The sequence below is a fragment of the Palaemon carinicauda genome, chromosome 9, assembly GCF_036898095.1.
Source record: "Palaemon carinicauda isolate YSFRI2023 chromosome 9, ASM3689809v2, whole genome shotgun sequence".
Lineage (NCBI taxonomy): Eukaryota > Metazoa > Arthropoda > Malacostraca > Decapoda > Palaemonidae > Palaemon > Palaemon carinicauda.
In genome coordinates, this window is record NC_090733.1 from 142,537,170 (window position 1) to 142,561,992 (window position 24,823).

At 32.2% G+C, this 24,823-nt stretch overlaps 1 protein-coding gene across 8 annotated transcripts in view; it reads left to right on the forward strand.

The window, feature by feature from the left end:
- The window catches only part of hts (adducin 1-like protein hts), a 103,163-nt gene that overhangs the window by 48,464 nt on the left and 29,876 nt on the right, over positions 1–24,823 (forward strand). For 3 of the 8 annotated variants that reach the window (XM_068380549.1, XM_068380550.1, XM_068380553.1), the window contains exons 2-15: positions 3,199–3,358; positions 4,327–4,498; positions 4,921–5,072; positions 6,054–6,284; positions 6,404–6,547; positions 6,991–7,089; positions 7,640–7,750; positions 10,239–10,331; positions 10,518–10,651; positions 10,874–11,000; positions 14,290–14,406; positions 21,372–21,660; positions 21,920–22,048; positions 22,535–22,615. In XM_068380549.1, coding sequence (XP_068236650.1) covers positions 3,212–3,358; positions 4,327–4,498; positions 4,921–5,072; positions 6,054–6,284; positions 6,404–6,547; positions 6,991–7,089; positions 7,640–7,750; positions 10,239–10,331; positions 10,518–10,651; positions 10,874–11,000; positions 14,290–14,406; positions 21,372–21,660; positions 21,920–22,048; positions 22,535–22,615 — 2,026 coding nt within the window. In that variant the 5' untranslated portion in view covers positions 3,199–3,211. Of the gene's footprint in view, positions 1–3,198; positions 3,359–4,326; positions 4,499–4,920; positions 5,073–6,053; positions 6,285–6,403; positions 6,548–6,990; positions 7,090–7,639; positions 7,751–10,238; positions 10,332–10,517; positions 10,652–10,873; positions 11,001–14,289; positions 14,407–21,371; positions 21,661–21,919; positions 22,049–22,534; positions 22,616–23,755; positions 23,903–24,823 lie in introns of all 8 variants that reach the window. The other 5 variants (XM_068380551.1, XM_068380552.1, XM_068380554.1 and 2 more) reach the window with 2 other exon arrangements.

Genomic DNA, 24,823 nt, shown 5'->3' on the forward strand with positions numbered 1-24,823 from the left:
GAGGTCAGTGATTATCGATCTGGTTTCTATTGCTGTTTCCATTGTGGTTTGTCAGACTGGGGCATCGGATTCTGCTTGGTTACTTAGCGTATGATGATAGTTTTTTTTTTTTTTTTTTTAGGTTAGTGAGTATAATCCTGCTGCATGAATCTCTCTCTCTCTCTCTCTCCTCTCCTCTCTCTCTCTCTCTCGTTGTCCCATTCCTTACATAGTTTTGCCCATTTAATGTGGTTAAGTTTCTCTTTAATGTAACACGAGAAGCCAAGAAGTGGAGGCCAACGTCCTCTCTAACTTCTTCCATAAGATCTTGGTTTTCATGTTGTTTTTATTTTCTTGTTTAGTATATGTTCATATGCCAAATTATCTTTCCTACGTATGGGTATAGTATGTGGTGCACTGTAGGCATTAGTAGATGGTCTTCGCAGCGTCCTAATTGTGTTAGTTACACCCCTTTTTTAGCCTTCTACTCCCTCTGGTTTTGATCTTTCAATGTATTGTCCATCTTTTCTCTAGTTTTGCAAAAGTCTCGCTGTCATATTGCTGCTGCTATCCTTTGAAAAAACTATTTTACACAAGATTAGGAACTTAAAATATTTTTATTGCATATATATGCATTCATAAAACTCACATGAACAAGTGATGCATATTCATATACTGTATGTATACATGCATGCAAAATCACCTATAAAATTAATGCTTTTCACACCACACAGTTGTGAGTATTCTCTCTCTCTCTCTCTCTCTCTCTCTCTCTCTCTCTCTCTCCCCCCCCCCTATGGCAAAGACAGCATGTTTGTCTATGGCATCAGAAGAAGAGGCTAATGTGTCAGTTAATGTGGCATGGCCTTCAACTAACTTACTAAGGTAATCCCTTGTGATGTGTGTATTTTGTTTGTCTCTAGTGTAAGTGCCAATAATCCTTGATGAATAATTTTTATTGTAAAACTAAATTGCACTTCCATGTCATATTTCACCACTCATAACACCTAGTTTTGTTTCAACGTCTATTCGAATTCTAATTTCTTTGTGGATTGAGTTGTTGGGTGAGTGGAGTGAGACTTGATTTTTATTCGTCTGGGCGGTCGCATGATGCTGATCTTACATTAAAAAGGTCGTTCTCTAGTGTAGTAATGCAGGATTAGGATGTCTTCTGTTCACTGTTTAAACCGAAATAACTTAGAAGAACGTAGAATTTGACTTGCTAATCTGCTCTCTCTCTCTCTCTCTCTCTCTCTCTCTCTCTCTCTCTTGGGGGGGGGGCTATAGAGTTATTTGTTAGTATGTGATAAGGTTCCGTTATAGCCTTTTTGTTAGCATTCACCTCGCTGACCTGGGGAGCATAAAGATGGCATTGTTGTATTCATCACATCTATTTGCCTCTCATTTTCCACATTTTCATAGAGAGAGAGAGAGAGAGAGAGGAGAGAGAGGAGAGAGAGAGAGAGAGAGACCCACAAGTATTGTTAAAATTTAGTAAACAATCTGGCAACTGATTAATTTGAAAATAGATACTTCTGAGGTATCTCATATCTGGAAAATATTATTTATGGTTATTAGCCCAGTTGGAATACACCCAAAATTGCCAGAATCACATAATTTATTAATACTAGTGTCAAAGGATTGTTAAAACAAATCTTGTTTTCTATCCGAATGCCTAAATGGATTAGTTGATAGCTGGGCCTTTTGGTATTGGAAATTCTCAGTTTCTTCTTTCTTAACTTTATCTCAAGTTTTAATACAATAGGTAGCTTTAAACTGGATGTTCCTCCTTCATAATTTTTGCCATTCATGAATACTGTTTCCATGGTCTCCATGTTTTGAGGATAATGATTTTATTCTGTAGTGGTACTGTATTCTTTAAGTTTGTATTTTTGGAAGGTGTTTTGTTGTTCATTCAAGTTTTTATGAAAGTGTTGATTAAGAGTCTTGCGTTGAGGAAAGTTCATAATTATTTATTTGAAGCATCTTTAGGTGTATTTTAAATTGAAAAAGTGACAGCTGTCAAAAAATAGTCGAGTGAAATCTGTGGTTTATTTTATATTCCTTAGGAACATTGAATGTCTATCAGGATAATTTTAATCATTGTTTGTCTGGCTCCTGGTTTGTAGTATATGAACAATTTCTTTTAACTCTCACAGCTACAGATTGGATTAATCATGCTTGATTTTTCTGCCATTTTTCCTTTAATGGGAACAATAAATATTTTATTTTTCCTTACTGTATTACCTTTATTCAATGGGCTATTTTCCATGTTGGGGCCCCTGGGCTTTTCCATCTAGGGTTATAGCTTAGCAAGTAATAATAATGATAATGATTCCAATATAACTTTTTTTTTTTTATTTAATTTAAGTGTTTTGTATTTATGCACTGCAGTAGCTTTTATCAATAGTTGAAAAGAGGTATTGTCAATGTTCCAGGTAAATCTCTCTTCCAGTCGATACCTGTATTTATTAATAATTATATTTTAGTATTCATGTATTCCGATGGTGTTTTGTAATCGTGCTGCAATATTTGATCATGTGATTGTTATCCCATGTTGATTTATTGTGTATTAGGGGATACTGCATACAGCTAGTTCTAGATTGGTCAGGAGGTAGCCATTTAATACTTTTTATTATATTATTGGAATCCTAACCTTTTATAATGACATTATTTATTGTATATAGGTTTTTTTATTTGAAATGCTCAATCTTATTTTATTTCATTATTTGCCCAGTGCAGTGTCTTAATGAAGTGCCCATGTACAGTTATTGTCTTGTGGATGTATTTTTTATTATCCATATGCTCTTGAGGTTTTTGTAGAGGAATATCTGTACTATTTTGTATAGATTGTACCGTTGAAGGGACATTCTGATAAAAATAGGGAAATTTGTATTTTACAATTTATTAATGAAACACTTTTATAATTGGAAGGAATAATCTTTTTCTTATTATATATGGATGTTCTTAATTTTATTTTCTACATTAAAACTTTTCCTAATTTCTGTATAATTGTAGAGAAAAATTATAATGACTTGCACCAAGGTTTTTATAATGAGCCTTCAATCTCTTAAACCATTTTGTGTATCAACTAGGAACACCTTTTGGTATTGGTAAAATTCTGTAACCACTGTACTGTATTGTGATGCACGCCCTGTAGAGATTACAGGGTCAGTATGTAGTGCTGCTGTTAATCAGAATTCTTCTCTCTTTATGCAGGTAACAGCTCAAGATGAGTGAGGTGGAGCAAGGAAAGCAGCAACAGCCACCGCCTCCAATGAACGGTGCAGCTACACAAGAGGAGGAGGTACGGCTAATGACCGAAGAAGAACTTGAACGAGAAAAAATGAGGCCTCCAGATATCGACCAAGACATGAAGGTTAGTTGCACAGTACTGCGCTGTACGTGGTTGGTAACGCATTGATGGGAGGTCTTACTTTTGGGTTAGAACTGCGCATCTGCAGAGGTAATGTCAAAGCGTGAATGCTATTATCATACTGCTATCTAGAGCATAGTTTGCAAATACCTGTACAGTAATCAGTGGCTTTTTATGAATAACGTTTTATCTGAAGTGAATTATAGTTTGGAAGCACTCTGTGAGGAGTTAGATTTTGCTTTATATAAAGTAATTTCTTTCTCCCCTGTTATTTATCAATGGTACTAAATAGTTTTAGAAGTATGAAATGGTTATTGATCCATTTAGCTTGAATAACATTTAGTGAATCAGGCTTTGGAAAGAATGGATTGTAGTCAATTAATTATTGGAAGATGTATTGTTTTTGGAATGGCTAAGGGTTCAGTGCTTTTTTTGTGATGGGTGAATAGAAATAACTTTTTGAATAAGGAATAATTTTCTTTTAACAGTTTCTAGGACAAAACTTGAGCTTTTGAAGTTAATAGTAGGATCTGTTCTCTTTTTCAGATATATTTTCTATGTTAAATTACAACAGTTTAGTGGCTACCATAGAATGAATTGTAGGCTTGTAGAACAAGGTACTTTGAGTCCCGTAGGGACAGTGTTGGTTGATTATAGCTTTCTATAAATTTTGTTTGTCTTTATGCTCACCTTGTTGTTGCAACTTGTACATAATTGAAGGGATTTCAGTAAAATGTGAAGCATAAGTAGAACATTATACATAGATATTTAGAAGGGAGATTTTCAGTTTGTCCATCATACTTACTCAGATGTGGTTGACGTTATTCTGAACTTATCACAAAGGTAGACTATCAATCATAGGTGTGCTTGAAGGGAGATCATCTGTTATCCCATTTGTATAGTCATCCATATGTTCTCTTTCTCTCTAATCTGCTTCTCAGTTTTGTGATAATGTATCATGTGACTTTCAGGAAATGGAAAGACGAAAACGAGTTGAAGCAATAATGAATTCAAATATATTCCGTGAAGAATTGGAGAAGATCGTGGAGTCTCAGTTGACTGAAGGCTATTCAGGTTACCAGACTATCCAGAATATTTCTGAAATGATGGGTATTCCTGCATCACGTATAAATATGTTTAGAGGTAAGGGCTAATAAGAATGTCTTGCTTTTATAATCTTGTGTAATTACCCAGTTATATCAAAATTTAGGAACTGAAATTTCGAAAAAAGATTAAACAAATATTTGATTGGGTGAATAATGCTATAAAAGTTATCAGTATATAGTTTTTTTTTATGGCACTAAACTTGACTAAAGGGTCTTCCCAGGCCCAGTGCCGTGTATTTATTCATTCATCCTTCTCTATTATATCCAAATTAAACTTTCATTTAAAATATTCCTTTTATTGAACAATACTTGGCACTTGAAATGCAATATTAAGACATGCTTAACATGCAGAATTAATGAACTGTGAAAGTAACATTGAACACGTAGGGGTAACCAGCAAAGTTGTAATTTCAAGTATTAAATCCAAAGAGTATTTTTCATTTTAATATTTAATTTCAGGTTCTCAGAGTTTAATCCCTATCAACGACATTAGAGGAATGGAGGGTCTAGGGTTTGCTAAAGGAGAAAAACTACTTCGGTGCAAACTGGCTTCTGTCTACAGACTTATTGATCTCCATGGATGGACACAAAATATTTATAATCATGTCACTGTTAGTATTTGTATTGAATTGTCAGTTTTTGGTTATTTTATTTGACTTTGATTATAGTATAATTTAGAAGCAATATGATTGAGATAGGTTAATTGATAGATTTTGATTTTTGATTTGGTATTTCACATGTCATGATGTGAAGAAACTTGAAAAGCAATTATTTTCCTGGTTTGTTAAAACACTTAGCAAAAGCAAAAAAATTTTTTTTTTATATATAAAATACAAAATAATTGTAATTTTTATTCTTTTTTTCATTTGGTGTTGCTTGGCGATGAAGTCATTAAGAAAATGTTTATATTTTCATATTTTTCTCATGATAATGCCCAAAATATGGAAGTAAAAATAGATTATGTATGTTTTTAGTTCCATGTTCATATTTTGATAATTTAGAATTAATTTATAGGAACATATTTGAAGGAAAAGAATTAAGAAAAAACTTATGTATCCATGAGTTTGGTGAAAACATTTGCTAACAAAATTAAGGGCAGCTTTGTTTTCACTTTGTCAACTGTATGCATTTGTATTATGTCTTTCAAGAATAGATAAAATATTTAAATGTTCACAAAGTGATGTCAGATTTAAAGTAATTCTTATACTGACTATGTATACTGTATAAGATATTCTCATGCTTCTAGATTATAACTGCAATTATTAAGAACTAGGCTTATGAAGTTTGTTCTTTGAATATTTTGATACATGCTATAACATTATGTCAGATTTTCATTAATTCTTATACTGACTACATATATAGGATGTTCTCATGCTTCTAGATTATAACTGCAATTATTAAGAACTAGGCTTATGAAGTTTATTCTTTGAATGTTTTGATATATGCTATAACATGAATGGCTTTTAAGGTTCATACTTTTTACTAACTCCCTTTGTTGAAATTTTGTTTAATGAAAAGCTAATAACTCTATCTAGCAAATGTAAAGGAAAGTTTTTAAGTAAAAGTCCTAATTATCATAATTTTTATTTCAGGCCAGAATTAGTCAAGACACTGAACACTTCCTTCTAAATCCCTTTGGATTACTTTATCATGAGGTTACTGCATCATCGTTAGTTAAAGTTGACATGCAAGGAAATATTGTTGATGGGGGCTCTACAAATTTTGGGGTGAACGTCGCTGGTTTTATGTTGCACAGTGCCATCCATGCAGCAAGACCTGATCTTAGGTGCATCATACACTTGCATCATCCTGCTGTAGTAGCGGTAAGTCCGAGAAGTATTGAATTACTAATGATGGTAAATTTCTGTAATTTTTGTAACTGGAATATAAAGTATTTTGGGATATTAATAGGAGTGAAATAATTCTGTGTAATTTATTGTAGGTTTCAGCCACGAAGAGTGGTTTGTTGCCGCTTTCTCAAGAGTCTCTTCTTGTTGGAGATATATCGTACCACGACTACCAAGGCATATTTATCAACCCTGACGAAAAGGAAAAAGTAGCGCGAGATCTAGGTCCAATAAATAAGGTAAGGTTGTTGCCATTATGCCACCAGTAATGCTTTTATTTTATTTATCGGGTATAATGTAGTTGGGTGTGAAATGTTCATCATTGAGTTTTAATTTAATTTTTAACTAAAATTTAAACTAGTTGAATTGATATAGTCTTTACTCTACCAGAAAGTGTAAATTTAATACCATGTTTTATATATTTTCAATGGTCGTGGGGAAAGTTGGTATTATATATGTGTGTACTTATAGTATATATGCACACACATATGAAGTATGCATGTAATCTGAAATTTATATTGTATTACCTTAGTGCATTCTTTATAGAACATATCACCTGTTCACCTGTGAAAGCTGCATTGCTATGCTATCCACACTTGGAATTATTGAAAATCTATCTACATTAAGTCATAATACACTTTACAATGGTATAGAAACTCAATATGAGGTTCTCTTGTAACAGGTCATGTTGCTTCGAAATCATGGTGTAGTGTGCTGTGGTGAAACTATTGAGGAAGCCTGGTATAATGCCTATCACACAATCCTCGCATGTGAGACTCAAGTAAGTAATGTTCATTCTGAGAATAAATGAGTGTTTGTACTCTTCTTCCATGTTGATTTACTGTCCCGAGTGGATTATTTTTTGTTTCAAGGATTGTTATCGGGGCTGCACCTTAGGTTATTTTTAGTAATAATGTAGTCACTACTGTTTTAAAGGTGATTGATGGCTTTTTTATTTTTATGTATTTTGAGTGTTAATTAAACTTGATTGAGAAGATTTCATTAAATTTGTTAGGAAGATAAATTTATAATGGCTAATTTTAGAGTTAAGTTTGTGGAAAAACACATGTAAAGTTTTAATAATTCTAAATATGTGACATTTTTATTGATGTTCTATCCCAAAACTTTTCCTCCAATATTGATCCCAGAAGTATTTTTTCGCATGTTACATATAGACCCATTGTTTTATTTTATATTAGGATTAATACTGTATTGCTAAAAAATACATTAAGAATTGCATTTCAAAACCAAGTCATTTATATGAAAATCTTGATTGACTTGTGTAAATGAATTGTACAAACCAGAATGATAATTTCCTCCTTGTCTTTCAGATGCGTATGGCGCCTCTTGGTTTAGACAACCTAGTATTAGTCAGTGATGAAGCACGTCAGTTGGCTTATGAAACGGCTCGACGTGGTGGTGGTGGTGTAGATAGCAAGCAGGTACGACTTTAAATGTTTCTGAGGCAGTTACATATTTTTTTACTCAAACTTAATTATTTACTATATTTATGAGCTTACTGTATAAGGATTTCTTTTTCCAAAGGTGAAAACAAGGTCGAGAAAGATGACCTTACCCTCTATCTAGTGAATGTTAGTGTTAAGTAGTATGGTTTTCAGTAGTGCAGTAAATAAAATTTCAAGTACCCAGTACAAAATTGTATCTTACACTCATTATTATTTACTTAAACTATTAAAAGTAACTTCTTTTTGACAAATATTTGTAAGTTCAAGTTTTATTTATACAAGGTGAAAGCCTTGGGCAATGGGCATGACTGATAGAACTTAACAACACTTAGTACCCGTACTTGTTTATTTGCATCTTATACGCTTAAGACTCCAGCTTTTACTGTTATGCTCTTTTATCATCTCTTGCTGTAGGAAGCTGACAAATATTGTGATTTTAGGAGTTATGGAAGAGTAGTCAGAGTAGTTAAATAAATGAATGATTAGAGCAAAGAAAAAGTAAAGGATTATAAATAATAAAAAGGGTCAATTTATTTATAGTTAATGGTTTAAATATAATCAGCAAATTATACATAAGCATGCAAAATCATGGAGAAAGGGTCAAAATTTAGTTATGTATTGAAATGATTTAAAAATGTAATAAGATTCTATATTAGAGAAATCAAAACATTATGATATGGGAAGTTAACAATAATAATATGAAAAATTAAAGCTTCAGGACTTAGGATGTAGCATTTTATCTAGCTCACCTTCACAACCCCCAGAGAATTTCACGTTAGCTCTTATCCTTTATATAAAAGGGGGCAGAGGCAAAGAAAAAATAAATATATTGGATAACTTTTTATAGTATGCTGTACAGAATAGTTTTTATATGATAAAAGTAATATTTTCTAAGGTAATCCTTTGCAGTAGTCTCTTGATGTATGTTGGATCAGAGACAGACATGTAATTTAATGTTTATTCTGCTCTTTTGAAGAATAATTACCATTACATTTGGTTAACTTTAATTTATATGTCTATCAGGCATAGTTTTATGAAAAGCACTTATTTTGTGTTGTTGCTTATTGGGATTTTACTAGACATTTAAATTTTCTCTTATGTTGAAGATTAAACATGAAATTATTGAGTATAGTATTATGGTACTCTTAATGCTCTACAATGTTATGTTGAAGATTAGTACTCAATTTCTGGAAAAGGTTATCTTTTAAAAAGCAACGGATGGTACGTAAAACGTATACTAATGTAGAAAATTACTAGATTAATATCATTTTCTTTTGTTTAAAGGGCTGCTGTTATTTTAATTTCCATTTCTGTTGTTTTATTTGCTTTTAAAACTGGTTTGACATTACATCTAGTTTGGGCAAGTATTATGTTGCTACAGAAACATAATTTAACTTTCTTAACTTCCAGAGACGTATACCAAGCTGTTTAGTAACAAGGGTAAAGTTATTTTAGGATTAGAGTTTTCCCTACTTTATTCCCTAAAAAGATTGATTAAATTGAGATTGATTTTATTCCAACCCACCCTTGAACTTCTCATTAACCTTGAAGTAACTTGTAATAAAGTATTTTAACCAAGATTTCAAAGATGATGTTGAGAAAAAATTAGAGGATTTTTACCCAATACTTTAACTTCTTTTCTATTTTATGGTCAAGTTTTCCATTGACACTTACAAAATATTCTGTTGTAGTCTTAATTTTTCCTCCCATATACAGTATGTATGTAGTGCTGATGGTTTGGTGTGGTTCACTTGATCCCTATAATGTAAAATGAATCCAGATCGTGTTATTGTTCAAATTGTATAAAGTTTTGAGGTTAAATTATACAACATTTGATTTGTGACATAACCTGTCTCCTCCACTCCTCACTTTTACAGTCTGCTACATGATTAGACATTTGGTTGCTTTTCTTCTATATATTTATTGATATGATATTGAAAGCAGTCAGTCATGCTCTCCCATTTGATTGTTATTTCTATGAAAATACGATATTTGATCTCTTTGGGATTGTGACATGATTTTAATACTCTGGTTTACGTAGTCTCTTGGCCATTATTACCTTCTGATACAATTAATTGAAAATTTTTATTATCTACTGTGAACTTATCAGTTATAACGAAGTTCTTCAGAATGTAGAATTTCTTTATGTTTTTCAACCCGTCCTTCCCCATATCTCTTCAGTTTGTGTTATTGCATGAATGGATAGATTTGTTTTGATGCCTGTACAAGCAGTTTTGATTTGGATTTTTTTTTATTTGATAAGTTCCCTATCCTTTGTGTTATATTTGTAATGGGATATTTTCAGGGAAAATTTATTACCCTGGTAAGCAAATTTAATTGTGAATGAGTACTATATAATATAACTGAAGGCAGGATTTTTCGCAAACGTGTTTCTAGCTAGATTCTCTTGTTGAATTTGGTACTATAATAAGTATAATTCATTGGCTTGGTCTTGTTTTTACAGGAAGGTGGGCCTGAAGGGAAAGGCGTCAAAGAGAGGAAGTGGAAAGTTGGTGAAATAGAGTTTGAGGCCCTAATGAGATCCCTTGATAATTCTGTAAGTGTTTTAGATACTATTTTAGTTTTGATATTAGATTTTGAAAAGATGCATTTTTCATTGTTTCTATTTTTTTCATTAGAAATTTATTTTTTAACATATATATATATATTTAAACCTGAAATTTGATGAAATCTACCTGCAAGATAGAAATGAAGAATTTTCATGTTTTCTTTTCATTCGTAGGGCTTGAGAACGGGCTTCATTTACCGCCGGCCACTGGTCAAACAGGAGTCTGCAAGACTGCAGAGTGATGTCGCACTCCCTCCCACTGCTTCTAACTACACACATCTATTTGATGAAGATGATCTTATGAGAAGGTTAGTAGAAAGCTGATTGTTAATATTTTTTTTCATATACCTTTTATTCTTGAAATTTGATTCAAAGCAATAACTATCCAGAAGATCAATCATTGGTATGACATTTTATATGAATGATTTTTGTAGAATTTTTAGTGTAAATGAAATTTGAAAGGGATTATGAGTTTCAAGATATGTAATACCAGGATAAGTATTTATGAAATTGTTTTTGGTTTTTTCCAGCCCACTTAAGCGTATTCTTGACGGCCGTAAAACCCAAGACAAGACTCGATGGCTGAACTCGCCAAATGTGTATCAGAAAGTGGAGGTCTTGGAAACTGGAACGCCAGATCCAAAGAAAATCACCAAGGTAGAAATCATTACAATGGAAAACAAGTAGGACCAGAAAAGGAAGCTTTTTAGTCGCGTGCCTAGGGAGCTGTTTCTGGACCACTCGTTGGTATTTGGGATTAGGCTCTTTATGTTGCTCGCACTGGATTAGATTGGCAGAATTGGCTACTCAGTATGATTCCATGTCGTATCACTTACTCTGGAGTAAAATTTCCTACTTGTGTCTTTATCAGTGATATAGTCATTCGGTATACTAGTAGGTAAATTTGGCATTTAGCTCTTGTGCAGTTTTGTATCACATTGGAACACTACTTTTAAAGTTGATTGGATGCTTATGTTGCAAATGATATTATGTTGCAGAATTAGAAGTATGTTTAGAGTGGGAATGGAATGTTCAAGGAAGATGTCTGTCATCTTTTGTTAAGTGCAGTAATGTGGTTGTTTCGATTTGTGCCTTAGTGGCATGAAATGGTGATATGACATGGAAGCCTTTAAAGCTTAAGCAGATATTTAGAGACAAATAGCTTGAAAAGCAGTGACAGGTGTCTTTTATAATTTATGAAGGTTCAGTAGTTAGATTTAACAGTAGGTGAAAGACCAAATAAAAGACGAAAGTGGTAAACCTGGTCATGTTACCTTTTTTTTCATTTTTTTAAGGCACAATTTATTCTTATAAGACTTTCTTCTAACCTGTACAAATTCTCAGTAGGCTTGATATTAGCTTTCATATAAGCATAGTCAGAAAGGGATCACTTTGCTTCAAAGAGCAATGAAGAGATATTATTTTAGATGGTGAAGATTGAATTAAATTGCGTAGAGATTGTTGAATGTTGGGAAGATGGTAAATTACATAAAACCATTAGGAATGATAGAAAGACGTATTGTAAAGTGTCCGAGAGTTGAAAAATTTGTGGTGATTTTTGGGCAGTTTACAGAAAAGAAGTAATGTATTGGTGGAAGGCATTAAAGTAACTGGATAATTGAAAGACTTTGTACAGTTTTATAAGAAAAGGTTTGTAACAGTATGTATTTCTAGTTTCAGTTCCTCTTACTACATAAGAATACTCTTTAAACTCCATTTTTGCATATCAGTTTTGTGTTGGAAGACATGGTTTGCAGTATGAAAGTAATTTGTAGCTACATAGTATGGTAATGATTGTTATTATCTAATTATATTTGCTCATTTATGCTATATATACATGGCCAGGTGATATCATAAAACTTTGATGACAGCAGCCAAAGACACTTTAATGTAGATAATTGCAAGTTTTTTTTTTTTCCCAATAATAGTAGGTATTTAGGAGTTCATAGATATCTAAGGAAACTGTGTTAGTCATATCACATGTGGCATTGATTTAATGTGGTTATTCTATTCAGAAATGAATTGCATCCCATCAAGAAAGCTTTATTACAATTCTAACCAGTTTTGTACCTAATGTACTACATGCTCAGTTTGCTCAGTCATATTTGTTGCTTTTAATGATTAATGAAGTATTTAATCCATTTGCCAATGCTCAGTGTTTCATGTAAAGTTTATATGTTGTTAAAGCCTATTTTGTTATTTGCTCATAACTTGAGAAGTAAAGTTCAGTTTTATGCAGTTATAAAAATTTTTATTGATAAAGGACAAGAATCTGCTCTCAATCATATCCATGCCTTTTGAGCTGTAATTGTTGTAGTTTTTATCACAACAGTAAAGTGTACTATTGTCTTATATGTATTCCCCCAGAAAATACACAGTAAAATTTCTAACAAGATGGCTCGCTAATGGTAGTCGTCATGCTTAAGGAACTTTGTAATTTGTAAGGCTTTAGCAACATGATGTTGATACAAGGATGAGCGATATTGTGCATTGCACTTACTGCGTAGTCTGTCAAGTTTGGATGCATATTGTTTCTGGTTATTTAATATGGTATAGTCTCTTGGTAATCGTGAGGAATTGTAGCAGCATTAAACTCTTGCTTAGGATGGGGTTGGTAATACATTAATCAGCTTTCAAATGCTCGTATGTCAGTGGTAAGCGTAGCTTGGTATTTTAATGTTACTGGAACTCTAGACTTATTCTTTCCAAGTTGAACATACACCTTATTTCGTATATTCGTCTTTTTAAATAAACTGGAAAATAAGTTTATCCAGTTTTATACATTGTTGAAAAGTCTTTGGTTGTAACTGATGTAGTTGCAGAGTAATGGTGTTGTTTGTTAGAAACTTGTTATTAATGGGAGTAATGAGTCTTTTCATATGCATGCATTGATTTGTTATAACTTGAATAAATGATGTACCATTTACTTTTAGGTAGAATTCTTAGCAACCAAAAGATATTTGTTTGAGCACATCTCTTTAATGGATTTCCCCCACTAGCTAAGACTATACTAGTAGACATAGGTCATTTTAAGAATAACAGTTGTAATGATATAGTATTTCCTTTTTATATTTTAGTAAAAAATAATTCCAGTGATCTATTGAAGAAATTGCCCTTAGAAATTGTTATATTTTTGTATTTTATTTTGGTTCTTAGATCATTATTTGTAATTTGTTCTGAATATTTACTTCATTTGTGGTTGGTGATTGTCACAAAACGGGCTGTGGTCTTAGGCATACAGCTTATTTCTTGTCACAACATTTTTCAACGATTACAATTTAAGTAATCCTGTGTTCTGACTTGTCATAAATTTAATGAAAATAGGAGTACGTATCATTGAGCATAATAAAACTTATGCCCAACTCATTTATTGTCACTATTTTGACATGTGTGTTCAACATATGATATTGGCTTCTAATAAAAGAAATATCACATATATCCAGAGCTTTCATTCTTCTTTAGAAACCAGCTAAGGTGACTTTTCATTTACTGCTTTTCTTCATTCTCTTGCTAGTTAATGCTCAGTAAATATAAATTTGAGCTTTAGTTATAAATAATTTGTCCACGTTCACCTTGGCTGGTTCTTTTGTGCCTGTTTCTGGTAAATGGAGATGATTTCCTGCTAGTCAAGTGTCTAGCATCCTTTCTCGCAAAACCAAGCACAAAGGGCCTCGCATTATATGAAGTTTCAGAGCAGAATGTATGTGGCATTGCTACTTTTTTTGTTCTCAGTAATCTAGAGCCCTGTTGTACACAAGCAGTTGACCAGAATTTTCAGTAGTTTTGTTCAATTTTTTAATTAGGAAACAGGCACAATGCATTTGCACTTAATATACAGGAGCCCTAGATTCAGCTTAGGATGATCATATTTTTGTAATAACCATGCAGTTCACTTTTGGATATGCGAGGCCAAGCCCTAATGTGCTTTGTTTTGTTGCTCCTACAGTGGGTTGCTGACCAGTCTCCCACACATTCAACCTCCACACCCGTCAAATTGGAATCTGCACTTCAGTTTGTTCCTAGTAATACTGATCCTAAGGAATTCAAGACTGTTCAAAAATTGGTAAGTTTTTATTTTAATATAGTATTCATGTATAGATAGTGATTTGTATAAGTAGCATTAAAAGAGTACATATCATAAGTTTAATGAATTTTAGTTCTGAAATTTTAATTGATTTTAGAATTTTAAAATTTATCCCGATTTTTTGGCGTAGTTTTATTTAGTTTTAGTTATGTAGTTCTCTGCTCAAAGCTAAAGACCTACCATACTGTTTTTCTAATTAGTAGTGTAATCTCTGAAAGGGAGACAAATTGCTAAAGAAATCTATGGTCTTCCTATAACGCCAAAATAGTCATTTTGAAGTTTTCGTTATTTTTACAAAAGTAGATTAGCCACATTACAAGTTGAACAATTTGGACATCAGTATCCATCTTGTCCAATCATTTATAAGATATATTCATGAACTGGGTTGAGGGATTGAGGAAGTTGTGTAGGTTCAGCAAAACGTTACTCTCGGCATCAAAATGAGAAATCAAGTTGTAAGAATTCAAAGTTAAATTTGTTGTGGAGGATTTTTTCTGTTTGCTGCAAAATATTCTAAATATTTAGCTTTACATGAATGGATAAAAATATTGGCTGAATTTTATCCTCCAGAACATTGACTATGAACGCAGTTACAGATTGGGAGCAATATTTAAAATAGTTCAAAAGATTTTCTATATTTTCAAACCTTAAATTTCTTCAATAGATTTTGTCAAGGGTTTTACTCTTAAAATATAAGTAGTGCACTTCATTTCTTTTCACTTATTAGCCGGTTTCATAGCAGTTTTGCTCCTGAATGATGATGATGATTCTATACAGTAGTGTTGGGGGCTCTTGGTGTAAACATTTAGACAGCTAGGTAAATTAATTCTGGTACTTTAGTATAATCCTAGTGGTGTCATGGGTATTGTTACACAAAACACTATTTCTGGAAAAAAAAAAGGGCCTTGCAAAAGGGACCTTTTATGTTGTATCTAATAAATAGGCCTCAGGTACCCCCCTTAGATCATCAAAATGTTTGCTTAGTATTTTTTATACATTAATACTTTAATCCATAAATGGGAAAACTACATTCTTAGTATTAAGAGGCGAGGGCTTCCTTACTTACATTAATTTCTTTCTAATTTGAGGATACTCTTTGTTGCTTTGGGGCTTAAAAGGGCAAATACTATTATTACACTGGATAGGAACACTGTATATGAAATTAAATTTTGAGCTGATGGAAATGTTCTTGACTTAACACTAAATAGTTGTACAACTAATCCTTTATTAATAAGTAGTCCAGTTTTGTGATACAGAAAATCCAAGACTATTCTGAATTAAAGAGAGAGAGGGATACTTTTAAATGGCCCTGCACTTTTGCTATCATATCCATGTCTCCAATAGTTTAACTGGCACAATGTGGTTTATTTAGTCCCATTATTGGGAGCCTGCTTAAATTACTTCGTTGATGTAGTACTTCATTTTATTGTGGTGAAACATTTCAAGTTTTTTCTTTACAATTACTTCATTAAAGCACCACCTCATTTTATTTGTTGAGCAATTTTAGTCAAAATTCATGAATCTTAAGTAGATCATCATCTTTGGTTAGATATTGTTAATAAGCAAATGAGGATTACACCTTTTAGTTACTTTTGGTATTAAAGATTTAGTTGGTAATCCTTTCTTACTCACTAGCTGCAGATTAGTTAATTTATATTGGAAAGTTACTATCAGTTTGAGTTTTTTTTTATCTAAAGTTTTGTGTACAATTATATTGAAATCAGTAATGTAGTTTAGTAATTTTGAGAATCGACTTTTATGTGGCATCCACTTTTATCTCAACGTTGATGATTTTTTTTTTTTTAACTTTGTCTTTCCTTCTGTAATATTCTTTAATCAATCTGTTTTAGAGTATTTATCTGACTGCTCCAACTGTTATCATTTTTATTTTTTCACCTTTTTGTATTTTTTTTATCCTTTTGTTTTGATTGTTTTACCCTCAACTTAATTTGGTATTTGTAAATCATTTTCTTTATTTTTGCTCTTCTAAGCACTAGATGCATTGCAGAGGTGTATGTAATGGGTTTGGGGAAAGCCTTGTAATGTGCGTATGTGAAGTTTAATTTCTACCCAAATTTGCATTGGTTATGCAATAAGCCTGGCTGTTTTATTTAGTCTACCCAGTGGAACAAATAAATTTCATCCAGAAAGGGGTATAGTGTCATCACCATTACTTGCTCTTTGCAACATCCTTTAGGCCCCTAGTTGGACTCATTGTTTAGTTTTCTATTTCCCTTCTGTTTCTGTTTCCTTCCATCATGGTGTCCAACCTATTTTCCTTCATGGTGTTACTGTAGAGCTTTTCCTTATTTGCACATGGGTGCTGAAGGGCCTGCAAGGCCCCAATGATGGGCTTCTGGGCTCAGGTTCATAAATCCAAATAGATTCTAAGAAAACTTTTGTTAATTAGTTTTAAGTTATGAAAATGGAATTTCATTATTATTAAAAATAAACCCTTTAAATATTGTAACTTCAGTTTCTGCTTATATTACAGTACATAACAATAACAAAATTAACACCTAGCAGTCCATAAAATATGACTAAAGTTTACTTCTCTACAATAGAGTTTTTCCTCCAAGATGTTAGCTATTGGTCAATTCTTGAAATGGAATTGATATCCCTCTTTTAACTCTTCCAAATAATTTCCAATAGGGAAATAACTCTGTTAGGTGATGTTCTCTGTGCGTATAATAATATCACAGATTTTCTGTCCAAGAATTGTGAAGAATATACCGGTAATTACCTCATGAATTGTATATCCCCAATAATATTTTCATTATAAGGATCTCTGATTATCTTGATGCTGTTTTTTTTTTCTTTGTCAAGAATACCCTTAAATAAAGGCATTTAAAAAAACAAATAAATAGACCTACAAGAGCTATCTCCTAAATTAATTTTTTGGAATTGGAGCTTAGGCTTTAACATGAGGTTCTGATATCAGGAAAATAATTCAACATATAGTAGTTCTGTGTATCAAAAGATGATATTGCAAGATTAGAGATACAGGTTCGCTGTTATAATTTGAATGAATATGGGTATTATAGGCCTATGCATAAAGTTCTAATACTGTACTCTGAAGGAATAATGATCATAGGCCTACACATCAGTTTCTAATACTTAAAAGGAATAACAGGATCATAGGCCTACATATCAATTCTAATGTCGATGGACATTTTTCCCTAGATTGGTTGGTAATAATCATCTTAAAAAATACCATAGTATATATTCAGTTATGAAAATTTCATAATTTACTGCATTTTGAATCTATTATAATGAGCCCTAAATGATAAATCACAATAGAACATACCTAAACTGAAGCATATGTATATGTAGGAATTTAATTTTCACATTGTATAAGAATGAAACTAACACTTTTGTTCATACAGTAATTCTTTTGCATTAATCCATGAATAACTAGCATAAAGATGCACATATATTTTGAAGTAATAAATGCCATATGCGAGCAAAAAAAAAATTTGATTTAGTTATAACAACAACAATTCTTCAATTGTTTTATTCATTAAGATAACAACAATTTTTCAATTGTTCTATTCATTAGAATATAGAAGGCATGCAATGTTGATTCCTCATGGCTCATGCTGTTTTAAGAATCGTGGAGATGCTCGACGATATTAAATGATAATTATCATCTAACGGAAATGCAAGTACAGTAAACTGAATCGCAGGTGATTGAGTCATCAACTTGATCAGGGTTGTTGTATTTTATGAAAATCACTCAGAGGCAATGTTAAACAATTCTTACAAAGTTTGTTTCAATTTTCTTTTTTATGTCCTTTGGTTGTTTTTTGGGTAAAGTGTTTCCTAACCATCAGAGCTCCCATTATTCCATTGGCTAAACACATTGCGGAAGTTAATGAGCCTGAAACCAATCTATTTCAAGTAATGGTTTTCTGGTAAAAATGGGTGGAGCCACTAATACAAAGGTAGATGATTTAGATTATAGTTCTCCAAAGCATAAATTTTGTGTTTAGGAGCTTAGCATATATAAAATGGCATCCATTAGTGGTAAATTATCCTACATGATAATTTTTGCAAATTGCCAGATACAGTACAAGATCTATGAGAAAATTTTAAGTGGGTGGAGTTTATGGAAAGATATTTACTTTTTATATATTTTTTTATATTATTCATGGAAAGACTTTCTTAATTTTCTTGGCAAAACAAGCAAATCATACTGTTCCTGGAAAAAAAATTTAAAGGAGTTATTAAAATAGTGAAGTCAGTACGGTTCAGTTTATTTGGAAAATATGAAAGATACTCTTTAAATAATGTGAATTGAGATACGAAGAAAACAAATATGACATACTGTATAAAGACATTAGGAAAGTCTTGGGAAGATTAGAAATGCAAAAGCTCCGTGGTTATTAGGAACACATAATTTACTACTAGCAACTGAATAAATAATTGGTATCAAGCTGACTGATTTAAAAAATATCATAATTAGTTTAATGAAACCCTGGGGTCACAGCTAAATTCACAATAATGAAGACCATGAAAAATTTTGTACAATTTTCTAATAAATTAACGTCCGTTAGATATTTAAAAGCAGAATTACAGTACAGTAGTCGGTTATGACATGACTTGTGGAATAAAAATATGTAAAATGAAACTAAGCATATTACATTAGATTATTTTTTAAGTAACTAATTTTCCACTAAAATCCTAGAAGTGGAAGAATTACCCTTAACATTGTGTTAAATATTTTTTCATATAGGGTGTACATTAATACAGTATTTACAAAAAACAATATTGATATGAAAATTACTCCTACACTACATCGGATAAAAGCATTGATTGTTACAGCCATCAATAAAGGTCTTTACATTTCAGAGAGAATACTCAAATCTTTATGATACAGAAATTTTTTATAAGAAACCAAATAATTCATGTTAAAAATCATGAAAATCAAACGGCAGTAAAATTACCATTACAAATGAATGTTCTAGACTTAATGGGAAATCAAAACCGTATAAGGTATACCTATACTGTTATGCTGCTAAAGAACCTGTAAATACTATATATTTTACTGTACAGTACACATAAATGAGGGATAATAATGAGATATATCATTCATGAGGATCAGAGATATCATTTCAGAGATTGAAATTGCAACTATCCTGAGTGCACAAATTATGATCTTGAACACTGTTAAGTTGAATGCTTTGTTTTATATTTACTGTTAATCAGTATTCCTACTAATAGTACTGGCATTACTGAAAAGCAGTGAATCCTTGTTAGACAAAATGCTTTACATACTGAACAGTCATAGGTCAAACCACAGTTAAAAATCTAAACAAATGGAAATTAGAAAAACGATACAGTAAATGTGTTAGGAATGGTAAGTATAACATACAAAACCTTTAGGTATATTGTAGATTACAGAGAATGATTATAGAAATAGTTAAAGATTTAATTGACACTGAAGAAAAATAATAAATAAAAAAAAATTGGAATGTTTAAATCCTTCCAAAATTACAGTGAAATGGATCAGTCAGATGAAAAGAGGAGAAACAGGAAAAAATTATTTAAAGTCAATCAAAATATTGAATACAGTGAAGCGACCAGTCTCACTTTGTATGAAATTAAACAAAAATATCAAACAAAGCCAAGCTTTCACAGTCAATAATAGTAAAACAAAGAACATGACATCCAAATCAAGTTGTGGAATGATCTTCCTAATTCGGTAGTTGAATCTATTGAACTTTGAATCTTCATACTTGCTACAAATGTTTTTAAGCTGAACAGGCTGACGGAAGTCTCTTTTTATAGTTCATATATGAAAGATTTTCTTAATGTTGTTATTGTTCTTAAAGTATTAATCTTAATTGTTCATAACTTCTCAAATAGTTATTTATTTCCTTTCCTCATTGGGCTATTTTTCCTTTTTGGAGCCCTTGGGCTTATAGCATTTTGCTTTTCCAACTAGGGTAGTAGCTTAGCTAGTAATAATAACTACTAATATACTCGCAGTGTAATAGACAACAATGCAAGTTAAGAATTCTCTCCAGAATAAAAAAAAAAAAAAAAATCTAAGCCTTGGTTCTAAGCTAATATGAGTTCCAAATGGATGGCCTTCACTCCACAGGAAAATTCATTTGCTAGTAAATTGGCCATCTTATCGTCTAGACTAATTATTATTTCAGACATACCTCTGAGTACTATACTTTTTTACAATATAAAAAATAAGTTCAATATCGAATGAAGGCTTATACAATGCTTTACAGAAAAATTAAGTTGAATATGGAGAACATTGGAACTCAAATTTAGGCTTATGTAGTCTGAAGAAAATAATTTGAAAAGGGGAAAGATTGGAACCTAAGGGTATGCTTATACAGTACAGTAAAATATGTTGAATATGAGGAACATTGGAACACAATACAGTAGTAGACTTATACTGTACAGTACAGTACTGTACAGTATCTGAAAAATGGACCAAAAAAGGGATTTTGACGAAGGAAACATCTATTTCTGGGCGAGGGACCTGTGTTGCCCAGTGAAATGCTCCTTAAAGTACCATTTCTAAGGTATAAATGCTGCTAAATATACTAGAGAAAAAAGTTGCATGGAATGCCAGGAGTATACCCAGCTCGCTCACCCTTATAGGGTGTCGGTATAAAAACTGGGGCGAGTGAAACCACTACCAGAGGTTGCTTTCCAATTAGACTTCTCCCTCCTCAACATCCCCCTTTACTACGAGGTGTCGTTCTCTACAGCTACTGCCCCCCCCCCCCCCCACCACCACCACCACCACCACTACTACTACCCATTCTTCTTCCCCCTTTCCAAAATTTTAATGAAATTGACAAACTTCTATCAAAGGTAGAGTACATTAGCTTAATTATATAGCATTGTGTTAATTTTTTGGAATTCTCAGTTATTTTAAAGTATCTCAAGGCTCATCATTATTTTTTTTTAAAAATCAGATTAAAGAAAACCGAAGAGTTGGCAGTATCAGTGCTGGTCCAACATCACATCTCTTAGAGGGAGTAACTTGGGATGAAGCCCGTCGTATGCAAGACGCAAGTATGTCTGCTGCCACTGATCACGTGATACTTGTTGGTGCTGCATCCAAAGGAATTATTCAGCGAGATTTCCAGCACAATGCGGTAGTATACAAGACACCATATGCAAAAAATCCATTTGATTGCATTACAGACAAGGAACTTGATGAATATCGTGATTTGGTAGAACGTAAACAAAGAGGAGACCCAAGTAAGTATGGAGCATGTAAGGGGTTTCATTTATATTGGAGGAAGATGGTAGGTTAAACAAAAAGAAATAGTATAAATAGTTCATGAAAGATGTGAAATTTAAAATTGGCTCGGGGTGTAATACAGTAATATGTCATAATTTTTTAATTTAGCTATTACTTTTTATTTTAAGTAAAAGGATATAAGTAAAGTAATGAAATACTGTGTATATAAATGTATTATGGTTATCCCATTTTTTATAAAGATTTTTATAATTTCAGTTGAAGAAATTGAAATAGAAAAAATGAATATCATGCCCGAACGAGCGACGGTTGACGTTGTAGACGACTCGATGCAGGATTCCACATTAAATACGACGTCGCCAACTAGTCCTGCTTCTGATCAAGAAGGTGAGTGTTTAATTTTAAGTTCTTTACTTCGTACATTGGAAAGCACTGTTGTATTTCTTTTATAATAATGGCTCTAGTAAAGGGTGAAAGAAATCAATTTGAATGTATTTAGTCTTTAAACTTACAATTTGATCATCAATATCATTAATGATCAATTGGAAAATAATTATAATGTATATAATACTATTATCTACTGTTTCGTATTGTATCCTGTTAACAGGAGTTAATGCATTCTAAAATTTTATTCAGTTATATAGTTGTATATAGTTTTAAGAGCAGATTTATTACAGCACAGTATCATTTCCCATTGCTATTATGTAAACTGTATATTAATTCAAGGTGCATTATACAGTGAATTATTCATTGTATGAGAGATGAATTTGTAATAATCCCCGATAGTTCTTGGTGACACAATCTATTGCTGTACTAGATGGCCTGAAATGGCATTGATACTGCGATGATTGCATTTGATTGGTATACTCACAGCCTCCAGTGCACGGGTGCTGAAGGTGGAAACCAAACAGGCGCCAAGAGCAAGTAAAGCACAGTCTGTCGTCTTAAGCGATGGTCAGTAGGGTTTTTGATAATTTATTCTGCTAATAAAAGTAGTGTGTGGGATTTGTCCACTAAAACTGGTTTCTGATGATGAAGCTTGGAAGATTATGCCGTCCATAAAATGCGCCTGTGTACGTAAACCTCTCTTGCATACACATTTATAATTCTAGTCAAAGGAAAATACAATAGTGTGGGTGACAAAGTTTTGAAACTCACTGTGTCCAAAGCTGTATGCTCTATTATTAAGATTGAAAATTTATGCTCAGTGTTCATATTAACTTGAAGTATTACGGAAGACCTCAAGATGTGATATAAGAGAGGTGGTTTACTGAATGTTGCTAGTAAAGTCTTTTAGAACAGATAATTGGACTACTCCTCCAAGATCATCATCGTGTATAAGTCATCTCGATTGTAGTTTGTAGGATTTGTATGGCTTTTGTTCTTGTCTCTTGATTTGTCCCAGTATATAGTTATAGCTGGCAAGTTCCTGACTGATGTTTGGTACTTGTAGCATGTCACTCAATTGGAGATATTATTGTTCTTAAAATTTTTTTTGTTTGTTTTTGTTTTTATACTGTTTGTGGAATAACGGAGCTTTTTTTTTTTGCTAGATATACAAGTTCATACTGTCTACTAATAACAAGATTTGAAGACTTATTTTTATTAATTATTTTTTTGTTTGATTAATATACTTCCCTTATATTGAATGGAGATGCCATGATTGAAGCATTTGGTAACCAAAAAGTTTGGCAGTTTGGTATTATAGTTCTGGATTACTATTCTGTACAGTACAGTACTGTATCTGGTTTTGTAGATTATTTCTTTAGCTTCTATTTTTAAGTGAAAGCTGCTAGTATAGATTGCATTTATTACATTAGTTACAGTGCCTTGAAAAAATTTAAGATTAATTTATATACAAAAGTTATACAGTATTACAAAAATTACTATTCTCATTTATTTTATTTCTTTTATATCGATCAAGGCACCATGTCATTGTTTGTGCAGCGGTTTGTTTCACTTTAAATGTATTCTCCACCTTTGGAATGTGTAATATTTTTCCAATAAAGCCTACAAAATATTAGTCTCTTCTTGTGGACTTGTATATCTTGAGTATTGTGGTAGTCCAACCACTGCTTCTGTATCATATGATAGATGGAGAACGGATTGTTCGTCAAAAGCCAAGTCTTCCCCCTAAACCCAACATTCCGAAGAAGCCCACAGTGGGCTCAGTGGGTCCAGGGGTACCTGTTGGCCCTCCCCAGAGGGTGCAAGCAACAATGAAAACCCTTCCTCTCAGAGGTAACCTGGTTGACCTGAGTGATGGGAGTATTGAAAACTAACTTCATGTCTGACCCTTATTGCAAAGGCTTAAATAAGGGCTCTTGTCCAAATTCCTATTCTTTGTAATATGTTGGTTATATCTCAAGTAGCCACAATATTTTTTTTATAATTCGCAGTGAGTGTTAGACATGGGAAACACTTAGATTTTGTCCGTTTATAAATGTGTGGTATTTTGATTTGTGTTTTCCTGTAACATTTATGTCTTAACATTGAAAGTCATGCAGGTATATCTTTTATACAGTATATCTTTTATACTAAACTTTAAAATCCAGTCAACTGCATTTACATTACCCTTTTTAACATTTCTTTGGTGAAATTAACCGGATTTTATATTTTTGTATCCCCGTAGTAGTGAACCTAATCAAGTAACAAGAAAATTACCCCTTAATGAAATTCAAAGTTTGGAAATCTAGTGCAGTACCTCGAGGAATTTGACTTTAGTAAAGTCGGTAGTGTATTCAGTTATTGTGTGATCCATGTTTTTCATATGGAAAAAAAAAAGAAACAAAACTGGCATGAACTAACATATCACCTTTAGTGTTTTATCATTCCTTTTTTTTTCAGTGAAATAAAAATAAGTTGAACTATTTGTGCATTAAATTATTGTTTCCCTGTTTAGATACAGTCATAATGAATAAAAGTGGAAGTGAAACTAAAAATTTCAGTGAATAAGAATTTATTTAAGGCTACCAAGATTTTGTATTGGTAAATGACCTAACTTTTTTTGTAGCATAAAGCTCTTTCACTTTATTTATTATGGTCCGTTTTGTAATTGCTGTTAGACTGGATGATGAAACTAATATGATTTAATCCAAATAACTTTTGCAGTCTTGATAAGTGAGATGTCCTCAGACAATCTTTCCATAGAAAATGTACTAT